Source organism: Protopterus annectens, chromosome 15.part0 (assembly GCF_019279795.1).
Source record: "Protopterus annectens isolate FY-2018-M chromosome 15.part0, PAN1.0, whole genome shotgun sequence".
NCBI lineage: Eukaryota > Metazoa > Chordata > Ceratodontiformes > Protopteridae > Protopterus > Protopterus annectens.
This window is the reverse complement of record NC_056749.1, coordinates 26803093-26828369: the sequence shown is the minus strand read 5'-3', so window position 1 is coordinate 26828369 and position 25277 is coordinate 26803093. Positions and strand designations below refer to the sequence as shown.

Sequence of the window (25277 nt, the reverse complement as noted above, 5' to 3'; positions counted from 1 at the left end):
AGCCTAAAAATAAAGTATCCTAGACTGGATACTAATTAATAGCTCCCACCACATGTACAAATCAGGTACTCTCCCTGAGATCTAAGTGATCATTTCTTAATGTATACTATTAGGCATAAAGTTGAATGTCTACGTCTACCCACATATAAAACAATAAGAAATAACAAAAACTTCAACCTTAATAAATTCTTAGAAGAACTTAAATTATGCAATTGGTCAATTCTAAAACAACTACCACTATATGAGGCAGTAACACACTTTAATAACACATTCCTGGCCATCCCTGACAACCATGCACCTGCACACTCTATTAGAATTAAAACAAAAATTGACCCTTGGCTCACTAAAAAAAACAAGCTAAAGATCATCCAAAGAAATAATGCCTGGAACACCTGGTGCTCCTCTAAAGCCACACAGGATCAACTACAATTTCGACAATATAGGAATGATACAAAAAAATCCATACTACTAGACAAAACAAATATTTCTGCCATCTACAGCAGAAACACCACAACAAGCCACAGAAGTTCTGGGCAGGTATTAACAAACTCCTCCACCCGGGGCAATCCACAACTCCATCCCCCTCAGCCTCAACCCAAAAATCACCAGAGTCCATTACCAACACCTTCAACAGTTTCTTTACAGAAACCATCCAGGCCCTTGCTAGCAAACTTAAACCCACTTGTCTTAATGCTGAAACCCCTAAACCCAGTGACATTCTCTCCTTTAGCTTCCAAAAAGTTCTGACTTCACTCATTAGAGCCCTAATTAAAAAACTCAAACCAACCACCCTTTCAGCTGACCTCCTCCCTGCAGACTACCTGCAAAAAGCTGCTGATGGTATAACATGCCCTGTCTGTATTTTGATAACAGAACCATAACTGAAGCCTCTATCCCCTCTATCTGGAAAATATCACATGTCATAGGCAGCTCCATTGAGCTGTCAAACTATAGACCAATAGCTATCCTTTCCCCTCTGGCTAAAATTATGGAAAAGTGTACCCATAAACAACTCTTACACTATGTTATTCAACATAATCTTCTGGCCCCTCCCAGCATGGATTTAGACCACCACACAGTACCACCTCAGCCCTCCTCTCCTTTTCTAATGTCATAAATTCCAACCATACCAACAACAAAACTATCTTCTGTCCTGTTTCTTGATCTTTACATGGCTAACCACCAGCTACTCTTACTTACCCTAAAACCATGCCATACAATGGTTTCAGTCTTATCTTAGTGGAAGACAGCAGGCTGTCCTTTGGCAGGACAAACTCTCCACCCTTCTCCACATTACCCTTAGTGTCCCTCAAGGCTACATATTAGGCCCCCTTCTTTTCTCCCTCTTTATCAGTGACCTCCACACTGATTCCCAGATGCAACCTGCATACAATATGCCGATGACTCCACCCTAATCTGCACAGTCTCTACCCCTACAGATCTCCTTAGTTTAACCCAGAAAACCTTTAATACAGTGAAAAACTGGATCTCTAATCAACAGCTGATATTAATCCCTAATAAAACAAAGCTATTGCTCTTCTCTCCTACTCACAAATCCTCTCAACCTTCGTTTACTATAACATCTAACAATGGCACCATAATCTCAACAGATATGTACACCAAACTCCTGGGTGTTATAATAGACAACAACCTGAAATATGATATGCATGTAAACCAAACTATTAAAACCACTAATAAAAAACTTGACTCCCTATACAAAAACAAACCTTTTCTCACCCCTCTAGCTAGGCCTGCCATTGCCCGTACCCATCTACTTTCATTTCTACTCTATGCCTCGCCAATACTCACTAACCTGAACAAAACTGATCTCAGCAAACTCTCTAGCTGGTACAATCAAATTGCCAGGTTTGACACAGGAACTCCCTACAGGATACACCACTGTCAAAACCTACACCTCTTAGGATGGCTAAAACTCCCCAGGCTAATTCAATATAATAATCAGTTTACTGTAGCATTCAAGGTTATTAACCATCCAGAAAAAAAAATGCCCTCCCTTAAAAACATTATGCATCCCTACAAAAATGCTAGGCCACTTTGTTTTGCTACAAAACTTTTGGTTCATTCTGTTAAAGCTAACAACCTATCTGGAGAATCTTTGTTTGCAAATCAGTAGGCAAAAGCTGGCATTCACTCCCATCTGACCTTACTCTGAACCCCTCCCTTAATCAGTTAAAAAAAATCTAACCCGGTATTTTAAAACTCCCTAGTTATGTCCTTGCTCTAACCCTGACTAAAGCCTAATCTGCTTCCATATCTCTGCAATTTTTTATTCACAGCGACTTACCTCTTACACTAAAAGATTTGAAAAGAGAAACTGTAACATCTCTGCAGATACTCTGTATATAGCTGCACCTATAGGTTTGATAAGAGAAACTGTAACATATTTGTATATATTTCTGAATATAAACTGTATTATTCATAGGCTTAAAATGCGAGACTGTAACTTGTATGTTAATACAATATATTTGTGCATATACTGTAACTTGCTTGTCTTTATCTGTTTGTAAGTTTGGAGCTTTTCTCCCCGGGCCTCCGCTGAAAATGGACATGTATCCAGTTGGACTATACAACAAATGTAAAATAAAATAAATAAATTTAGTTAAGCTTATAGTGAACCACACTGTTTGATGATCACCTGTTTACAGTACCTGCTGACTTTTAAATCAGAGATCTTGTTTCTCACGACACATAAGAAGAACATTACGCTCAAGACTGCTCAGGTACTGCTGCTAAATATCTCAGAAATACTTCAGTAATGAATCTTCTTTAGATGTGCTTGCAGGCACGCTAATGTATTTAATATCTCTCACATAAAGTCCCACCAAAAAAAGTTTACTTTTTCAACGACCCTAAAGATACTATCTATTATTTTCTTATCTGGGGGGGGGGGGTCTGCAGTCTGAGATGTCATTTTCTTGTCTTATAAAAGCCACGTGGCTTCCAAGCATTGCTAGCATCACAGTTTTTCTCAATAATCTTTATTTTCAGTGATGCTACATTGAGCAGTGCCTGATGTTAGCTAACATATAGAAGATGTCTACCAATCACTATTCATTTAGAGCTATGAAACGATGAACATTGACCTTAAAAAGGCCCTCTTTCAAACTAGCTACTGAAGACAGAGACAGCCTTCAGTAAAGCAGCTTGAGCCAGCTGGTATACCCCCCAGCATCCATTCTAAATGAGTCTAAACTAAAAATATCAAAGGCTAAACTGAAGGACATCTAGTGCACTATTATAAATGGCACTGCTATTAGGATAATGGTTAACTACAATAAAATCTAGTTACTTTTAACCTTTTTACTGTTTATTAGCACGCAGTTTTACAACATGGAAAAGCAAGAATTATTTATGGGTGCGTTACTTTCTTCTGGGCATGTTGTATGCTAATAATCAAATTCTGTGGACTGTCTGATTTTAAATATTTGTTAGTAAATTATTATTAACTTTTGTAAATAATTAAGAAATGGTGTTTTGTTCACAGATGTTAACTTTGTATACAGATTACATATATAATTACATTAGTAGAACTAGCTGCACAGTGAGTTAGGAACTTGACTCTGATGTTTTAGCAATAAGCACTAACATTTTATATACATTTTCTCTTCTATTAACCTGGGCTGGCCTGAAAATGGTCCATGTGTAGCTAAAACACACTCTTGTTTTTTTAAGATGAAAGTGCTAAAAAAAGTTCCAATAAAGCAAGTTCTTTGGCCAAAACATGGTGTACTTTCCTTTACATAGATTTTTGTTTTCTTTTGGTTAACATATTTAAAGTGCCAGAAGAAAAAAAAACAGCAACCCAATGAACATCTAATTTTGAAAATGATCTGTTTAACTTTGATATTTTCAACACATCTATGTCTTCTTCTGATTTTCAGGCATGGTTTGTTACATTTTTAAGATGTATAGCAACGTTTTTAACTGACCATAGTTAAACAGTCTTTTTCTACCAACATGCACTCTACAATGAGACATTCACTAAGTGTTTTTTAAAGTTTGCTATAGGCAAGATAAGACCTATTAGACACATGTGATCATTCTGTTAGTGATTTGAGAGTGCTGTCATCTTCAGGGTCAGACATTATGAGAATCAAAGACAGGCTAGCAGGATAGCAGCTGTCTGCTATGACCAACCATGCCATACTGGCAGACTAATGAATCTGACTGGTGATAGCCTAAGGCATACCATTATTTAGGGACCTCAGACATGTGACTGCACACCTAACAGTCTTCGTTAGACTGCAAGTCAAACTACGATGGTAGGGTTTATGTCAGCAAACACTTACTAAAGGTTCTGACCACTTATGTGGTCGTTATGCACACTGGTCTAACATATGCTTGGTTCTTACAGATGTCACCCTTTGAATAATAAACATCTTTGGACAGAGTCACAGTCCTATATGCTAGATTATGAAGCTGCAGAGGAGAAGGCTAAGGTAAAATGGACTTTTCTGGTATCCTTGACTTATTGGTTCAAACAGGAGAATGTGTTTTCATTAGTAACACTGAGCTAGATTCCTTTGTTCATAGTGTCACAATGCAGTAGGTCACAAAATGTTAGGATGGGCTTAATATTACTCCAAGTGGGTTTCACTGCACCATAACTGCTTGTACCCCCTATTCAGGAGACAAATGAAATTTGGGTGAAGAATGAATGATTTTGTTTTTTCACATCTGTGCTCTCCACTTTTCATCATTTTATAAACCACATAAATAATAAAACACAATGTATCCCTTAAGAGATGATACTATGTTTTCATTCTTTGGTGTAAAAGGGACTGGAAATAGATCATCTTTCCAGGGCATGTTATTCTGTTAGGACTATAGACACTATTAATACGTTTTGGTAACTAAGATATGACAATGTCCTTTCCCCTACCTTCAGAGTAACATCACGAGTGGAAAACTCAGCATTTATGGCAGTTTCTTTGCTATGCTTTCTTGGATCCAGATTCTGGACTTCTTCTTCCTGGTTTTCAAAGTTGTTCATCACTGCCTGGAGTCTGTAAGTAGAAAGAAAAATGTGGATCATCAAATCCATAAATCCATACCACTACTTTTATATTGTTCTGTATACCAAATGCACATAACTCCAGGTACTTCACTGGTTTGTATTCAGATGGTTCTTTACTGTAGGTGAGGTCACTTCAATAACTACAAAGATCCACAGTGGAAATATAACAGTAGAAGATGAAGTCATGTGAACAGTAGAAGACAAAGTCATGTGGAAAATGATGAAAGCATTTGACGTTGCTGGAGTATCATGATTAACGCACCTTTTGCCATGTTGCAGGCAAGATAGAGGTAGTACCACAGAACTAGTAAACTGAATTGGTGGGGGCTTCACTTTCAAAAATGGGGATAGGTGAATGTGATCCAGTTGTAGTGGGAGGGTGCTTCTCAATGCCTCCCACCCCAAGGACAGTCTAAGCCAGGATGCTAGAAGGAGAAGAGCTTAGCCTTTGTTTAAGCGGAAGATGGATGAGGTCATCCATGACATGGAAAAGAGAGTCAACTCTTTTGTCCTTGCATGGATAATGGAGGGGTCATGACAATTAACCAATATGGTTTACATGTGTTTTGTAGATGTGGAAAAGGCATATGCCCATGTACCCCACTATGTCTTGAGGGTAATATTACAAGAATAAACAGCCTCAGGGCTGCTGCACTGTTCCATTCAGTCCCTCTACTTATGAACTGAGGACTGAGGCCTGAATCTGCGTCGTTGGTGTTAAGTCAGATACATTCATGGAGGGTAGTGTCTTGCCTTTCTTCCTGCTCATGATTTCTGAGGACTGTACTTCACTGTACATTCAAGGTTTGGAGAGTGTACTGCCTGAAAATATAAATGTCACAACTGTCTATAGATGATGCCCTCTTAGCATCAGGTGACTTTGAATTCCAGCATGCAAAGAAGCGATTTACTGCAAAGTATAAAGCGAATGGGATAAAAAATATTATCTTTAAATCAAAGGCCCTGGTTCTTTCCCAGGCAGACTGGCTATTCTCTATATGTGAGGGGGAGCAACTCATTTTATTGTCAAGCTACTCATTCCTTTAACATTTAAAGAACTATAAACAATTCGATCACTCACTTCAAGACTTCCTAGTCCATCGCCCTCTAAAACCTTATGTTTCTCATTTCTTAAATTCTTAGCATCCCCCCTTAATAAAGTCCTTCTTTACTTAATGACTTGTCAGATTTGCTTACTTCAGTTAGCCCCCCCACTTTCCTACATCATTATTAAACATGTGCAGCAGCTCCATCTGTAAATGTTTTCATGTCAATGCTACAAATATAAATGATGTGCTTGTTAATGAAAATTTGTCACTGTATATGTTTTCTTAACTATCACACATCATTACTGTTCAACAGTATATTCCTTGCTGTTGTTTTATAAACTTTTTTTTAACTTCAGCTTGTTATACTTTGTTGTAATTTGCACAGCTTTGCATCAGTTTTTAATTTATCAAATCAAAATCACTGTTTTATTCACTCCTACTTTTTTCTGAATGTTAACTTTTGGGCTGAGTCTAAACATGGTACCCTCGGATCGTCACACTACCCTTGTCCACAAACTCAGTATATTTAAGTAAAAATAAAATACTCACGGGGGGGGGGGGGTCATACACTGGGGTCTTGTTCAGGAGTGAGGGCAGAGGGTGTTGATTGATGAATGGGAACAGTTGTAACAGGACAGACTGTCATGGCAACGTGAGAGCCGAATCATAAAATGATGCTCTCAACTTACTGTCCAGTTTATGGCTCCTGTTCTTATCTGTGGCCATGAACTTTGAATAGTGACTGAGCAGATGACATGACAAATACATGCAGTAGAAATCTGGTTATTAAAACAATACAGAATCTATACACAAACTAGCACTTCAGTTCACACCATAATAGGTTTGTCAAAACAACTCTTTTCCAACAAGTTTTCAAGTGCTATGACTTTATGTATTGATGACAGTGAGTTTGAAAGGGTTGTTGGTGAAATTGTCCAGAGGCTATTGGAGAGGGGTAATTCATGTGATCAGCTGGCCTTTTCGTGTAACAAGTTAGCATAGAGAGGATGTAAGGAGTTAAAATCAACATTTAAAAAGAAATCTTCAAAAGGAACCTTGACGATTGGATGGGAGAAAGGAAATTCACCCTGGGGAACACGTCAGTCACCCTGCTAGACAGGGGTCCAGGGAAGTAAATAGTGTGGGAAGAAATAGCCAGGGAATTATTATGGCTAGGCTTGTATAGGCCCTAGGGCTGATAACCTAGTACCAACCTATAAATCTATGAACCTATAAGTTGGAGAGGGTGTTCAGAAGGAGGTATATTTTGTTACTAGGCATGCTTCCTTTGTGGAAAGGGTATCTAGTATTTTGAAAAAGAAATGGCATCTTGTTAAGTCTGATGATACTTTATCTAAGTTTCATTTCTCATAGGAATTCACCTGGTACAGTTGATAGAGTTATAACTAGTTATTTTTATTAATGTGCGAATGGAAGGGCTGTTTTATTTCTGTATCTTTTGCTAGGAGATCAGGTACCTAAGATAATGGTTTATTTTTGAAATTTCATTATAATAGAAATTGTTATCAGGAACCTTTTGTGTATGCCTTGTTTTTGTTGAAGTGGAAAATGTTGCATTTGACAAAAAGGAGACAAGTTAGGAAGATAGTTCAGGAAGATTTAAGAAATATAAAAAATAACGTTACAAGTAGTCCGAGAGCACTGCATTTTAAAGAAGAGCATGACAAAAGTGTGTTGGGTGCTTTAGTATTGAACTGATGAGATTGGTGAGACATTATTGGGAATATTTGAATTCCCTTAGTAATGTATCAGTTTGGTTAAATGAAAAATTAGGGTTTTCTTTTAGAAGAGGTAAAAATATACAGAATGTTTTGGTTAGGAGTAAATTTTCTATGCCTTCTATGTATTTAGAACGTAGTGTACTATCTAGTGGGACCTCCACGTGTGGTAAATGTAAGGCTTGTAAGTTTGTAGTGAAGAGTTTCCCCCATAGCCGGCCTTAGGCATAGGCCAACTAGGCGGTTGCCTAGGGCGCCACTGCAGCAGGGGTACTTATTTGGTGTAGGTAGACCAGGATATGGGCGCCAGATGGTGTGGTGGGGGCACCGTGGAGCCCTTTTGCCTAGGGCACCAGTTGACCTAAAGCCGCTAACTTTCCCTCATATGAATAATGTATTTTTTAATACATGGGACCATTTTACCTGTAATTCTGAGGGTGTTATTTATGCACTCAAATGTCCATGTAACCAATTTTATATTGGTGAAAGTAAAAGGGCATTTAAAGTCAGACTAATGGAACATACTAGAGACATTGTCAATAATAAAGAGGAAAGCTCTGTGGCTATGCATTTTAAAAAATTTCATCAAGGTAAAAATGAGGGGTTAAAAGGAACAGTGTTGGAAAAAGTGAATGTTTTTTGTCTCAAACAACAATTATTATTTAAAGAGGCTATTTATATTTTAAAGTTTGGAACTTTATACCCTCATGGATTAAATGAAGAAATGAATTGGAGGGTATTAATTTAATTATTATATTGTTTTATTGTATTATCTTGATAAAAAAAAATTAAGTGGGTAATTAATCAATTATCCAATTGTTATCTGTTAGTATATAAAATGTGTGTGCTGCTATGGTTCTTTACTCCTTGAAGGCTACAGCAGAGATATCAGAGGAAGAAAGTGTGTTACAGAATAAACTTGTGGATCACCTTTTGGTTGTATTTTGCTGTTTTTTTTCGTTTGGTGGTTGCTGTTGTTCATTTACATTAGCAAACAGGTTGGAGGGGACGGATCAACAAAGTTGCTGTATGCAGATGATGTGGCAGTTCAGGCAGACTCTGAGCTAGAACTTCAGCAAAGGATAGGAGAATGGAATGCAAATCTGAAGGCACATGGGATGAAACTAAGCACAGATAAGACAGTGGTAATGACAGCAGATTGGGGAAATCAGTAGAAGCTGAGAATAGAGATGGAAGGGAAGATAGTGGAACAGGTAAACAGCTTCAAGTATCTGGGAGGGGTGGTTGAGGAGAAGGAAAGTCTGAATGAAGAGGTCAAAGCTAGAATCAGAGGGGCTGCAGCCAACTGGAATAGAGTATCAGGTGTAGTCTATGACAGAATGCCAAAGAAGCTGAAAAGTAAGGTGTACAAGACAGTGGTGCGACCAGTACTAATGTATGATGCAGAAACCTGGGCAGTAAAGGTAGAACAGTTGAAGAAGCTACAGGTGGTGGACATGAAGTGCCTGAGAAAGGTGATAAGATGCATACTGTGGGACAGACAAAGAAATGAGGACATAAGAGTAGAAGCCAAAGTAGCTCCAATTGCAGAAAAGATGAAAGAGAACAGATTACGGTGGTTTGGGCACATGTGTAGAAAAGCAGAAGACAATCTGGTGAGGAAGATTTGGGACAGACAGGAAGAAGGTAAGAGGAAATGAGGACGTCCAGCAAAGAGGTGGATGGATTGTGTGAAAGAAGATCTGTGACAGTCAGGCATGAGTGTTGAAGAAGGCAGGAGTGTGGCACTGAATCGAGAGAGATGGCAACAGTTAACACGATACCCCGACCCCATGCAGAAAAATGGGAAAAAGGGGGTTGAAGATGATGATATATACATATATATATATATATATGTATGGGTTCTAGGACTATTCACTGAAAGCACAATTCACTGAAAGTCAATTGACTGTGCACATAGGTTCATAGGTTAGTACTAAGCTAACTGTCCTTGCGAGCCATTTTAAGCCTAGCCAATTATCCCTTGTGAGACTCAAACCCTGCACCTTGTGTTTGTAGGGCAAACACCTTAACCATTAGGCCACCCTCCCAACACAAATCACTGAAAGCTCAATTCACTGAAAACACAATTCATTGAAAGTTATATATGGCCTTTTCCCCACTGTAGTGCGACCCTGGAGTTAGTATATATAGTAAGGGAGGGTGTGGGGGGCACCGCCCCCCACATAGTTTGGATATATATTATGTTCAGAAAAGTGTAACTTATTGGAATTGCAAGTATCCATGTATACAGTTCAAAATATTTAAAATAGGTGGGGGGGCTATGTCCCCACACTCCCCAATGTGGGAGGCGGTGCCCCCCCTTATTATATATACTAACACCAGGGTCACACTACAGTGGGGAAAAGGCCATATATAACTTTCAGTGAATTGAGCTTTCAGTGAATTGTGCACAGTCAAATGTGTTTCACTGAAATGTGCTTTCAGTGAATAGTCCTAGACCCACATATATATATATATATATATATATATATATATATATATGTATCTGGATTCACTTCAGAATCTCGAAATTCCGAAACATTGAATGTCATATGATCGAGACCATATGATCGATGTTTCGGAATATCGAAATTCTGAAACAAATCCAAAATAAAAAAAAGACAACTATTTTATGCAAGCCTGCCTGAACCCTCCCACACACCCCCCTACTTAAATATACTAAGTCTGAGATCGCACTACAGTGAGGAAAAGGGAAATCTCCCATTCCGCACTGCATGCAGGTCTCCATTCAGAATTTCAACATTCTAAAACTTCGATCATATGGTCTCGACATTATGAAATTTGAGGTTTTAGGATTTTGAGATTCTGAAGGAAACCCATATATATGAGGATGGTCAAGGGCAATTTCATAAAGCTTCTGGCTCATCAATAGGGCCCACAGTTTTCCGTGGAAAATGTTGTCAAATTCCACGGGGCCATTTGTAAAATTCCACGGCTCACCGTGGCAAAATAAACAAAATTCTGCAACCTTCACAGTTGTCAATAATTGTGTTATTTTTAAGCAAAGTTACCACCTCAGTAGTAGGCCTATATTGCCTTTCATCTGTTATTAACATTACTTATTATTATAAACACAGATAAGAGAATGTGATACATAATAGTTAGGAATGAAAATGAAAAATGATTATGAAACAAATATTTTAATGTAGGCCTTCAATGTAACAAAAAATTCTAATGAAAACAAAAACTTAGTTATTAATTATTATCATCATCACTGAGTCAATTGGCTGAGTTGTTGTAGAAAACCGAACAGTAGGCTCGCAGACTGTCAGTTGAGAGACTCTGGCACAATGGCGAAAGGACTGATCTGTACTTCGAAAATGGCCGTTCAACATCAACTGAGGCTACAGGAAAAGAAATGTAAGCCTTTGCTAGCATTGCCAGTTTTGGTAGTCTGTCTTCCACTGCACGCCAGAACTTGACAACATCCCTTGGTAAGTCCTGCTCAGCTGCCAGACTGAGATAAAGCTGCCATTCATCACCTGCATTTATGATGTTTGGCACCGCAGCAAAATCTGCGATGGCCTTTAGCAAAATAGACAGCTGCCTCGGGTCAAATAGTTGAACAGCCTTGAACAACTCATGAGCAGGCTGCTTGCAGTCATTGCTGCTTCAAAAGCTGTAACTGCATATGGAAAACCTAGGTTACACAGCCATGACAAAAGATCAAAAACAGTATTGAAGATGCTGACAGCACGCAGTTCATGACCTTCAAGACATTTCAAAGTGTTTATCAAATGCTTGCAGTGTACAGCCAAGAATTCCAACTCTGCTTGCAATACTAGGGTGCTTTCTCCACTCAGAATATCCAGTATTTTGCGTAGCTGCACTGTAGCTCCTACATGGGCAATTTATATATATATATATATATATATATATATATATATATATATATATATATATATATATATATATATATACATATATATATTTATAGAGAGAGAGAGTGAGAAATTATTGAACCTTAAAATATATAAATAAACACTGAAAACCCCAAACACTGAATATTCATAAAATCAAATCACAAAATATTGAATAATTTTATCCAACTACAATTACCCTACATCATTCACCCCAACTACAAACCGAGATCAGATATCATCTTTATATTGGTGCTGTTAGGGAAAGGAGTTTTACTTACATAATGTATAGTGTTAGGGTTAAGGACACAGGAAGGGTTAGGGCTTGGCACCCCTGCTCACCTTACCCATGTGTGCTAAGCCTAACACTGCCTCTAACCCTAATCCTACATGTTAGGCTGCGAAAAACAGTACTATTACACAGGAAAGAGTACACATGAAACACGCACACAACACTGAACATGCAGAACAGTAAATGTATCCCCTTACCTAGCCCTTACCGTTACCCTAACGCATGAACACCTACACATATACACCAAGAGCTGTAACCTTTTCGGTCAAAGCTTTAGTTCTTTCACACTTCTATTAAAAGCATTATAAAAATAAACATTCAGTCATTTGAACATTCAGCCAAGTGTACCGTTGGTATTTTGTGCTTTCAGTGTTTTTAACTGCCAAAAAACTTCAGTCAAATGCGGTTTGCATATTGTATATATATATCTATATATATATATATATATATATATATATATATATATATATATATATATATATCTATATATCTATATATATATATATATATATATATATATATATATATATGTTTATACACACACAGATATATGTTTATACACACACAGATATATATATATATATATATATATATATATATATATATATACATCTGTAGATATATATATAGATATAGATACATATGGGTTGCAGACACTTGAAAAAATGACCAGGTATGTTGATATCTGTTTGGTAGAGATCATCTGGTTGACAGAACAGATGGTTGGTAGGTGTGCAAGACTGACAATCGCTGGGTAGGAGAATATTCACTTTCCCCTGGGATTCTGTGATCTCAGAGTTAGTATATATAATTAGCAGGGTTGGAGGGTTCCCCCTCTGCAAAAAAAAAAACTTGCATTTGGTTTATTCTGCTCCTGGGTAATCCCTGGAACACATGCAGAAAGTGTCAACTTTTGTTGTTTAAACAGTATTCTGTCAATATTCTGGGTGTTGGCGTAGCTGGTTGTTCGATCAGCTGCCCTGCACACATACACAGACACACACAATATGGAAAAGCCGAAAGACTTACTACTATTACTTTGCACACACACACACACACACACACACAAATACATATATATATATATATATATATATATATATATATATATATATATATATATATATACTGGAAATGGATGATTTGGTACTCCATGGTGATTGATCAACTGAATGGATGTTGATGACAGTCCTGCTGATCATTCGTTCAACATATAATCAGACAGACATATCCCCACAAGAAAGGTTAGGTATTGGTAAAGATGTTCTACTCCTTCAGTTAGAATAGGGTCTTGCCCTAAATGCCTCCTCCTTAGAAAAGACTCTTTCCCTACTCCAGTCCATATCTAACAATACTTGTAGATTTGTAACACTGTATCTCAGGACAGAACACCACTGTAATACCCTCAGCAGTGCTAATTGGTTACCTATTCCCAAGGGGTTCCTATCAGAAGACCGAAGACGCATTCTGTCGAATGCGTTTTGGTCAAACTGCAAATGTCGAAAACGCAAAATGACCAAGTGGCTTTTAAGCAAATTCTTTGCCTGGGAAAGAAGTCGTTTGGCCGCTTCCATCACTTTGCTGTTTTTGGCACTGTAGTGCGATCTCGGAGTTGGTATACTTAAAATAGTGTTTAGTGTGTTTTTTTTTTTTTTTTTTGGTTTTTTGGGAACAGTGAATTTTTTCCCTGGGAAAAAACTTGCTGTTCTGGTAGTTTGCTCATTAATGTTTTTGCTGTTTTGGGTTTGATATAACAGCGTTCGATCTTTTGATCATTCGCTGTTATAACCATACCTCTCAAGTGTACCTCATTGCGTGGAATGTTCCTCATTTGGGGTCTGAAAAAGTTCATGTTCCTCAAAGTTCCACATTGACAGGGTCCGTCACACATTTAGTGTTAGCAGCATTTTTACTGATATCAGTGGTAAATAGAACTGAGTCATATTATTTCATTAAAAGACCTGTTCTATAAGTAAAATATCACATTTTAGCCATCCTATGAGCTTCCTAGATGAAGTTGTTAGTAAGCCATTAGTAAGTACTCCACATTTTGCCCATTTGTTCGTTCCACATTATGAGAGGCATTGTTCCTCATTTTGGAGATGGAAGGTTGACAGTTATGGTTATAACACAGACTCTTCCCCAAAGAATCACCATCTTACAGGGCCCAGTGATCTTCAGCTCATCAACATGAAATCTGTCCCATTTTTCTGTCAGCAGACTCACCTCAGAGCCAAGCCGTTCCCTCTTTAGCCACCAGATGGCAGTATACAACAAGGAAAAATAACTTGCAGTGCACTAGAAACACTCCTTGTAGATACCTTTGGCATCTCTTAACTAATCTCACTAAAGTGCATTGCATAGAAAGTGACATCTCTTACTTGGAGCCAAAGAAATAAACCTAATAGCTCTGGACTATATGTGAGTTCATTTCCTTATAATATATATTCTGACCTCTAAAACAGTAATATTAGCACCTGTTCCCTGCTGACACCACTCCCTCCACACTCTCCTCCCCTCGTTTCTCATAACCTATCTCCTCCCTGTACAGCCATCCCTTCCAGTATCTCATACTCTTATCTTGGATTTTCCCTTCTTGTTTTCATTACTCCACACCACAGCACAAAACACTTTATCCACAGTTCTTCTCTCCCTTTTATATTCTCTACTCATTCTTTCATCATGTGGCCCCTCTATCTTTCTCCCACCTTTCTCTTTTTCCTCTCACTAACAACCTCTTACCACACACCACTTTCCTATCAATCACTCTAACCTATTCTCCCTTATTCTCTCAAAACCCTTACTATCCCTCACCCACAATTAATCTCTCCATCTCTCTTTCCCATCTCACCATTTCACCTCTTCAGAATTACCATGTATCCTGGTTCCTCTAGTCTTCCACTAGTTCCACTAGTTTAAAACCAAGACAACCTCATCCTACTACCCAGAGTCTACTTATATATCTTTACAATCTCACTGACACACTTCTCTTGGACGGGGACATCCACCCTAACCCAGGAGCTCCTGCCTCTTCCATGCACAATAGCACAACTCTGACCTCTCCCCCTCACCTACACCATCATACCAACACTCCCGCACCTACATCTCTAAATTTTTCTGTCTAAATATCCAAAGCATTGTAAATAAAATAACAGAATTTCACTCTTGGGTTTCTAACACATCTCCCCACATGCTAACTCTTTCAGAAACCTGGTTTAAACCCAACATCCACAACTCAGAATTCTTACCTCCTGGTTACAATATCTTTCACTAAGACAGAACCATCAAATGGGGAGGGGGGTTGCTATCCTCTACTCCAAACAAATTAACCTATCCCCACTCTCCAACTCTGTCCCTAGCTTTTCACCTGCAGAAGTTCTTATCGTGAGTTGTCACCTCAACCCTCAGACAAACTTGCTATAGTCTCTATATACATTCCCCCCCAACAATAACATTCCGATCTTAGACAACTTTCTTTCCTGGCTTACTCTGTACATCCCTTATGAAACCATCATTCTTGGGGATGTTAACATAGACTGGTCTAAACTGTCCCCCTCATCCCCTACCCATAGCCTCAACCATCATGGATTTCACCAACACATAACTAACCCAACTAGAACTAACAAAAATGTCTCATGTGGACCTATCCTTGACTGGATCCTCACCTCATCTCCCAACTATTACCATAACCCTGGCATACTTCCTAACTCTTTAAGCAACCACTCCCCAGTCTTTATTCATAGATTTACCCAACATTCACCAAAAGATCACATTTACAGAGTATATCATAACCTTGCCCACCTTGACACAGATAAGTTTACCTCCAAGCTATCCTGCATTAACTGGTCCTTCCTCTACCACCTCCCTCTTAATGAGGCTGTAAAGTCCTTCAATAAGAGTTTCCTTGACACACTTGATTCTACTGACCCTTCTAGAAAAATCAGTATAAAATCCAACTATGCCCCCTGGCTTACTAAACAAACTCGCTCAATTATGCATAATAGAGATGTTATCTAGAAAGCCCAAGTTAAAAACAAATCCCCCCACTTACTGCAGAGATACAAAGAGCTCAGAAAAATGACCAAAAAGCTAGTTATTAAAGATAAGAAAGCTTTCTTTTCCTCTAACCAATGTAGCCCACACAAAAATCCCCAAAAAAATTCTGGACCACCATCAACAACCTGCACCACCCTGGTAACCCTACCACTCCCAACCCCTTTTCATACAACACTGCTACTGAAACTGCCACCCTCCTTAACAACTGTTTCATAGAAACTATCCAAAAACTTACTGTAAATACACAAAATAGTATTTCTGATTCAACCACTATATCACCCCAAAATAAACCTCTTTTCAATACATTTTCTTTTCAACCAGTTCCCACGACCACTATTAAATCTCTCCTACATAAACTTAAGCCATGCTCCCCCTCTACCAGCCAACGACCCTCCCATTTCCTAAAAATAGCTGCACAATCCATTGCCTACTCTGTCACTATTCTTATCAATCATTCCATTTCTGAAGCCCTTGTCCCAGACATATGGAAATCCTTTTATACAATCCCTCTACATAAAGGCAGAAATTCTACTGATCCCTCTAACTTAGACCTATTGCTATCCTGTCGCCCTATCCAAAATCTTGGAAAAGTGCATCCATAGTCAGTAAATCAAACACATTCTTGACAACAACCTCTTTACTCTGACCTAACATGGCTTCAGACCCCACCATAGCACTGCCGCTGCATTACTCTCTTTCACACAAACAATAGCTGAAGCCCATGACAACAACTTGCTCATCTCCTGTCTATTCCTCGATCTTTCTAAGGCCTTTGATACTGTCTCTCATTCTAAACGTCTAACTAAACTTTTTGACCTTAATCTCTCTACCTCTATGATCAACTGGTTCTCTAGCTACCTTTCCAGAAGGCAACAAGCCATCCGCTGGCAAATTGTCCTCTCTCTCCATTCCTCCCTGTAAATACTGGTGTTCCACAAGCCTCTATTCTGGGCCCTCTCCTGTTTAACATATTCACTAATAAACTTCACTCTGCTACTAACCTCTCTACACTTCTACAATATGCCGACGACTCCACTCTTATCTCCTCTGCCCACTGCATCCCTGAACTTCTAGCACTCACTCAGCAAACCTTCTCCTCTGTCAAAACCTGGCTCTCTGACAATCAACTAGCACTGAATAAAAAAAAAAACAAGCTCCTTCTCTTCTTCCCAAAATCACTCGCCCAACACAAACCCTCTTTCTCTATCACCTTTCTCAACAACACCATTATTCAACCCGAACTGCATACCAAACTACTTGGTGTAATTATTGATGATGAATTAAAATTCGATATTCACATCCAACAATGTATAAAAAAACACTAGGAACTTGGCCTTCTCTATCGCAACCAAAAATTCCTGACATCTTCCTCTAAGCCCTTCCTTTCTCAGGCCCTCCTTCTGCCCTGTCTTCTTTATGCTGCTCCTGTCCTTACAAATGTTCAAACATCCCTCATCAACAAACTAGAGAAAACAGAACAAAATAGCCAGATTTGCCTCTAATCTCCCATTCAAATCTCACTACTGTCTCGCCCTTGAAAAACTCCAATGGCCAGAATTCTCTAATCAACTACTTCCCCAACTACATATTACACACTTTATCCTGAATGACCCCTCTTCCTGCCCTTCCATCTCTAATCTGGTCTCCTGCTATAACCCTCATTATTACCTCCATACTACCAGCAAACACATCCTTGATATTTACACACCCAATAAAAATATTGGTAAATCCCTTTACAAATACTCTGTAGCCCACACTTGGAACTCACTCCCACATAACACAAGAAGCATTCATCAAAAGTACTTGTTTAAAAAATAACAAACATTTTTTACAAAAGACATGGTTCTAACCCATGTCATCCCCCCACTTAACCTTTCCCTAACCTATTTTCAACTTAACTTCTTTGCATTGCAACTGACTCTCATATAATTCCTGTCCATTCTTTATGTACCAATTCCTCTTTGTTTAATTGCTTACACTATTTGAATTTATCTATGTGCGATATTTTTGACCTGTAACTTGTTTACTATTGGACTGTTTACTATTGTCTACTATGTTGTCTGTCGATTTTTATTTTTTCAACTATTGTAATAATTTGTAATTTCTTTTTTTCAATATTGTCATAATTTGTAATTTTTCTGCAGCTTTTCTCCTTGGGTCTCCACTGGAAATGGGCCCCTCACCCAGCCAGACTAACCTGGTTAACAATGTCAATAAATAAATAAATAAAATACATTTGTTAAGCATCTTATATTTAAACAATTTGTGATACTTCTGTCAAACTTTGTACAACTCCACGGATCAAACTGTTCATCCTTATATGACCTACTGTTTACATTTATTTGAAAGCATGCTGTATTTTCTGTGCAGGTATTGGAAGATTGTTTTTTCACAACTGTTTGAAAAGCATTTTGTTATCTCTTATAAATATTATGTCTCATAAATATACCCACCCATCCATCCATCCATCCATCCATCCATCCATCCATCCATCCATCCATCCACAACCCGTTTTTCCCATTTCTGCACTGGGAGTCAGGGTGTCACTTTTACAGTGACAATCATCAAGAGCCGAGGCTTACACTGCCGGATGGCTAGCCCTGTTGAGAGAGTTCTTCCACACCACACACTCACACGCGCACACACCTATGGCCAATTTAGTGTGTTGAATCCACCACATAAATACACATTCACTGATTTTTTTCTCTTGGAAATATATATTCACTTGTTTTCTGTGCATAAGTCTACACCCAGCTTGAACCTGAAAATGTTCCAGGGAGATCAGTGTTCTTCCCCAGTTATCAAATAAAAAAGTAGGTAAATAAATAAATACATTTACTTTCACTGTAAGTGATTCAGTTACATCTGGATAAAAGTTCAAAAGGACAAACATAACAGGTCACGGCTTCATCCAGACATACAACATAATAAAAATATTTTTCTTCAGGGCGTCCAGGCTTCCTGCATCTCTACATGTGGGACATTATCCCCCATACCTCCATATTTATCTATACTAACTCCAAGGACACACAGCTGTGGAGAAAAGTGATAGCTACAAACAAGTGTGAATCAGTACTGACAGAAGAGGTAGCCATGCTGACAATGACTTTTCTATCCGTACAGATCATAGTGGCTGCAGCTGAAGTGATGGTTGTTGTAACCAAGTAAATGAATGCCCAAAACATAATGTCACTACTGGGACAACCTACCTGTGAGGAGGAACTCTGGGCACATCTCACCACCTTTGAGAGGTTTACCCACCAGGAGGGGTGGTATTGAGCTATCTGGGCCAGGATCTTGTCAGTCCAGTTAACTGGAGAACCACTGAAGGCCCTAAATGACATGAAGGGGACTAATTACCAGCCTTATGATAAAGTTAAAGGCTTTACTTGTCAGAACTGGTGTTATATCATTACATTATGGTTACAATCTGCATGATAAAACTAACATGATAGGAATCATAGCAAATGCCACATTTAAAAGATTTTTACCTGCTGCTTTAAGAAAGTGGGTGTGTTGAATTTATATTAAACACTGTACATGTTTTGTTGACTGTTATGCCATGAAACCATGTATAAAACTGAGCAGTCAAGACCTGCAGTAAAACCTCTGTCAAATATTGGTAGCTAACAAAAATCCAGCTATACAACAGCTCCCCCCCGCCACACACACACACACACACACACACACACACACACACACACACACACACACACACACACACACACACACACACACACACACACACACACACACACACACACACTGTTTTAAATGTGGAAATAAACTGTCACGTAGCTAGGCTTTGTATTAATGACAGTAACACTGCTACACCTGTGAAAATCTTTACTTCTGAAATGCATGCTGCTACCCATGTTAACACATATGGAATATGGTAATTTGCAAAGAGGGTACTCTCTCTCCTTTTGCAAAATTAAGTAATTGCAGTGTCTTAATTGATGGCAGAGAACTACAAGGACTGTTAGAACCAGGTAGTATGGTAACATTCATTAAGGATCAGTATGCATACAAAAAGAAAATTATTACTAACAAAGCAATCTATATGTGATATGCATTTATGGTGATAATAAACAATAACACGTTATTCAGATAAAATGTCATAACCTGCTTGGGAAAGTAATTCATTCTGTTGCTGTCTTTCCCAATTTAATAAATAAGATAATTTTGAAACATTTCCCCACTTTAAAGAATTGTGAAGGCAGTAGGAAGAAGGTAGATTATTTATTTATTTTTTTTGCTAGATTGTCATATCACTGTGGGAAGGGGAACCAGCAAGTGAATAAGCCTGCAGATGTATTTTGCCTCACTTAGAAAGAGGTGGGCAACCAGCAGAAGGCATTGAACTGTATAAACACAGCAAGAATCTAGACACAATATTGGAAAGCCTTAAAGGGACAATGATTTGGCTGGGGACTCAGAGGGAGGAAGAGCATACATAGATCATTTGAACAGGCATGTCAGTATACCACTATACAGGAACAGAACTTATAGCAGGATGGAAGTGACATAGTAAAATATTGCAGCCTGAAAGTGTTGCAAAGCAAACAGTAAAAAATATTACAGCAGCCCAAAAACATTACAAAACAAGGAGTAGAAGTTACTAGCAGAAACAATGAGAAGAAATAATTCACTGAGACAGTGTATTCCAAGAAAGTACTAATTGAGATTAATTAAAAACTTTCTGTCTAATTAAAACAGAAAGCCCCAGAAATGGAGAATTCTTAGCAACAGGGGATGTGGAGAGAGAGAGAGAGAGAAACAGTACATAGTCCGAATTCTAAATTTGTTTCTGTCAATGCAAGACAGAAGCCTCAAAAAAAAGAAGCCTCTAAGTAGTCTGACAACACAGGATTAGGGTTCCAAACTGCTAACAAGCTGCTACCTGTACCCCAGCTATACGGTTTTGCGCTTGCCATCTTCATTTGCCTACTATGTGACACTGAGCAAGCCATGTAACCAAATAATGCTCCCGGTTTGCCCCTGGAAAGGAACACAAATCTAGTGGGCTTATCTGGTTAACAAATGTCTAAAACATCAACAACCTGTAAGTAAGCAAAGCAGTGTAACTGAAGATAAATCATTTTCAGAGGGCTAGCAACCTACAGAAGAAAAAGAAATTGAGAGGGTGGTATTCTATCACTCAGAAACAGAAGGCAAACCACATTAAAGAGAATTAAAAGAGAAAGTAGTGTATATACAAAGAAACAAGATAACATTGAACAGAACCCTTATGATATTCCTTTTAAGGCAAAAACACATGAATTCTAATCAAAAGTAAAACGGTTCTACACATCACATTCATAAAGAAAGTATACAAGAGAAACCAGGCAGAGACAGCAACTGCCAGTGAAGAATACAGGCGTCAGTTGTGTTTTCTGAGAAAAGAGGCAGACATGGAGAGTCCAGTGACTGTTTTGATAGCAGTAAAAGCAGTGCCCTCTACCTCATGCCAGTGTGTCTGTAACGAAACTCCAGAGTTAGCTGGCCTTCAGGTAATCCAATTTTAAGAAGGCAGAATAAGAAGGAGAAACAGTAAGCAGAACATGGGAAAATACAGGTGAAACTGTAGGGCAAGAAGCTGAACAACAGGTTTATACTTCTTAGTCATACTTTGAGTTACAGTATGACTTGGTGCTCAAAGTCAGCCTGCAGGAAGAAGACATCACACCCCAGCAACAATCAGGCAGGCATAGAGGTTCTGGTCAAAACATGGAAAAGGCAGACCGCTTAAGTAGTTAGGGTAACATATGCCCTCACAGCAGCATGTCAGAATCCGAATGACAAAATGGAGCATCAAAAGACTGAGAAATCCAAAATTAATAACATCCCTGTGTTGTGTAGTGGATCAAATTGTAAAAGTCAAGAGACAAGAAATACAGTACAAAAACTGCAGACGTCTTTAATGCTGCTATGATGTAGCAAGACATTCAAAGAAACCAGTTGAAGAGCACCAAGGAACATGTTTTAAAGAATGCAAGTAAAACCCAAAATAAAAGTGCGGTGAGTGTAATAAAACTAACAGACAAAATAAAAGGATTTCAAAGGCAACAGCTGGTCTTCCTAGTAAATTTATCAACAAAATTAGATAAGCATGAGAAAGGCAGACATGTGGAAGCAAAGCGCTTTAGACAGAACACGTAGTGATACCGTAAAATAACTACACATAAACAAGTGTTCACAGGAGAACAGAACTGCAGAATAAAATGCAAAACGTGTCCATAAAAATAACTACACATAAACAAGTGTTCACAGGACAACAGAACTGCAGAATAAAATGTAAAATGTGTCCATAAAAATAACTACACATAAACAAGTGTTCACAGGACAATAGAACTGCAGAATAAAATGCAAAATGTGTCCATAAAAATAACTACACATAAACAAGTGTTCACAGGACAATAGAATTGCAGAATAAAATGCAAAACGTGTCCATAAAAATAACTACACATAAACAAGTGTTCACAGGACAACAGAACTGCAGAATAAAATGCAAAACGTGTCCATAAAAATAACTACACATAAACAAGTGTTCACAGGACAACAGAACTGCAGAATAAAATGCAAACGTGTCCATAAAAATAACTACACATAAACAAGTGTTCACAGGACAACAGAACTGCAGAATAAAATGCAAAACGTGTCCATAAAAATAACTACACATAAACAAGTGTTCACAGGACAACAGAACTGCAGAATAAAATGCAAAACGTGTCCATAAAAATAACTACACATAAACAAGTGTTCATAGGACAACAGAACTACAGAATAAAATGCAAAACGTGTGCAAAACTGTCTATGGAAGAAGGCATGCATGCTATGAGTAAAGAAACTAGCTGTTCTATGCACTTGTAGACATTAAAACTAAAGTAGGAAACTGATGCAAAAAGGATGTCTGTTTAAGCTTAATGTGTATCTAAAAGATATCAGTAAGCAGAAATGTTGGCCGTTTTCCAAAGAACCAGAGAAGACCTCAGTTTCAGGTACACAGGGTAGTCCCAGCATGTCACGTTAAAGGCAATTTCAGTACACAACAAAGGGTGTACAAGAGAAACACAATACCTAGGGAAACAATACCAGGCATTAGTGTCGGTTCATTCATCAGGAAATTAACTTTTGTCTGAATAGAAATGTTCATTTGAGATGATGCAAAACTTACAAATTAGGCAAAATACAGCATCAGGCAGAAAAACAAAAGACCAGACCTCATATACCACATCACTGATGTGAAGCTACGGAAGGAAGGATAAATATCTGCAGTTAGCTTACCAGAAGAGATTAGTGAATCTACAGAAGAAAGAAAACAAACGTATGCCTGCAGTTCAGGTACATGATACCCTAACAATGTCATAGAAACAAGACCAAAGGGAATCCATCTTAAGAAACAATAATGTGCTTTCAAAACTGCTTGGCAGAATAAATCTCGTTCGGGATTGCGATACAACTATTCCGGGATAAAACGTATAACACAACAGAATACCAGAGACCTGAAGAAAGGTAGTACAGGAAGTAATAAGGAAATGACCTAAAGTAGACATACCAAAAGGGTAACAAAATGAGTGCAGCAACATCTCAGGTTCAGTCCCAGGCCTGCAGGACCAAGTGAGGCAGAGCTGCATTGTAAAAGGTGAGAGTAGCCCCTTGTATGGGCTGGAGAGAGTAATAGGAGGGAGGATGGACAGGACTACAGTCTTGACCATAGTAAGTGGGCTACTGCCATTCAAGGGTAGAGATCTCCACCAGTATGTTTCAACCCACCACAAAGCAGATGGCTTCTCTCGGCACACAGACCATAAAGTTGGTATGAAACCGACTGAAGCTGATGGAAGGGGTCAGTTGTAGCACAGTGTAATGGCTTTCACCAAATAGAAAAGTACAAGTGACCTAAATATGTGTAAATAATAACAGTATTTATATTTGTAAACATAAATAGTGTTTATATCACTTATGTAAAGAATCCATTGCAAATAGAGCAATATTTCTTTAATCGTAGTTTGGCTAAACTGGACATGTTGCTTTAAAATCAGACTTGGCTATATTAGTAAGAACAGATTTCTTAATGTTTACCTGTCAATCTGCAGACAGATACAAAGACTCTTGAAAAGCAGGTACATCCAAACAAAACTCAGGCACTTAATTACCATGCAATTTGTTCTCACAAACACAATTGAAAAAAAAAATGAGACTCTCCACCCAGCATTGTTCCGCTCTACATCTACTAAATTGGTTTGAATTCCCCCATCACCTTGCATACCTAGAACTTACTACTGCCCATAAACTTATCTACCACCCAGCAGCCTGCCCATCTGTCTCCCACATTCTGATCACATACCATCCTAATCGATACCTTAGATCAGAAAACAAAATGTTATTAAATATCGATAAGCCAAAGTTCTCTGCCGGCCAAATGCTGTATTCATTTACCATCTCCAAGCTATGGAATAATCTTTCTCCTTCATTCAGGGCATCCCTAATCCCATTGCATTTAAAAAAATCACTTAAACTCCATCTCTCCTCACATTGGCTATGCACCTGCACCCCTACTGACAACCTCAAAACCTGACCCCTCTCTGAATCCTATACTTCCTTACTCCACTTCACTCCATAACTAGCCGATCTTCTCCATTTCTCAATCTTACCAATTTCACTTTGCTGTAACTCTAACCTGTGCTATCCCTATCCTAAGCCTTCCATCTCCTTACTTATACATTTAAACCTTTCATAACAACCTACATATCATGATAGTAGATGATCATTTACTGTTGTTTCAAATTTATACAATGTCATTACCGATGTTATTTTATGTCATCATTATTTTATTTTAATGTGCTTCTACTGCATTATGCACTTTGTATTGTTGTGTAATCATTTTCTGTATGTAATTAAATGTGGAGCTTTTCTCCCCGGGCCTCCACTGAAAATAGGCTCATCTCAGGCTCAGTGGACTTTCCCGGTAAACAAATGAAATAAATAAACAAACAAACAAACAAATAAATAAATGAAATAAAAGATGCAAAACGTACTCATATTATCAAAAGCACAAAACGTTACCTCACATTTTTTTGCTTCTGAAAAAGGGAGCTGTAACATGTGGGTCCCTGTTCATTAACTTATTGGTGCCACTGGGACCCTTACAGCTGCCTGAGCACCAGCTACTCGGAATCTAGGAACTTGCAGCCTGGGGCTCAAGTGGTTGTTTCC

At 38.3% G+C, this 25277-nt stretch overlaps 1 protein-coding gene across 2 annotated transcripts in view; it reads right to left on the bottom strand.

The window, feature by feature from the left end:
- Window positions 1-25277, bottom strand: part of LOC122790032 (myosin-10-like) — a 1094188-nt gene that overhangs the window by 161405 nt on the left and 907506 nt on the right. For both annotated transcript variants that reach the window (XM_044057583.1, XM_044057584.1), the window contains one exon: window positions 4904-5027. In XM_044057583.1, coding sequence (XP_043913518.1) covers window positions 4904-5027 — 124 coding nt within the window. The remainder of the gene's footprint in view (window positions 1-4903; window positions 5028-25277) is intronic.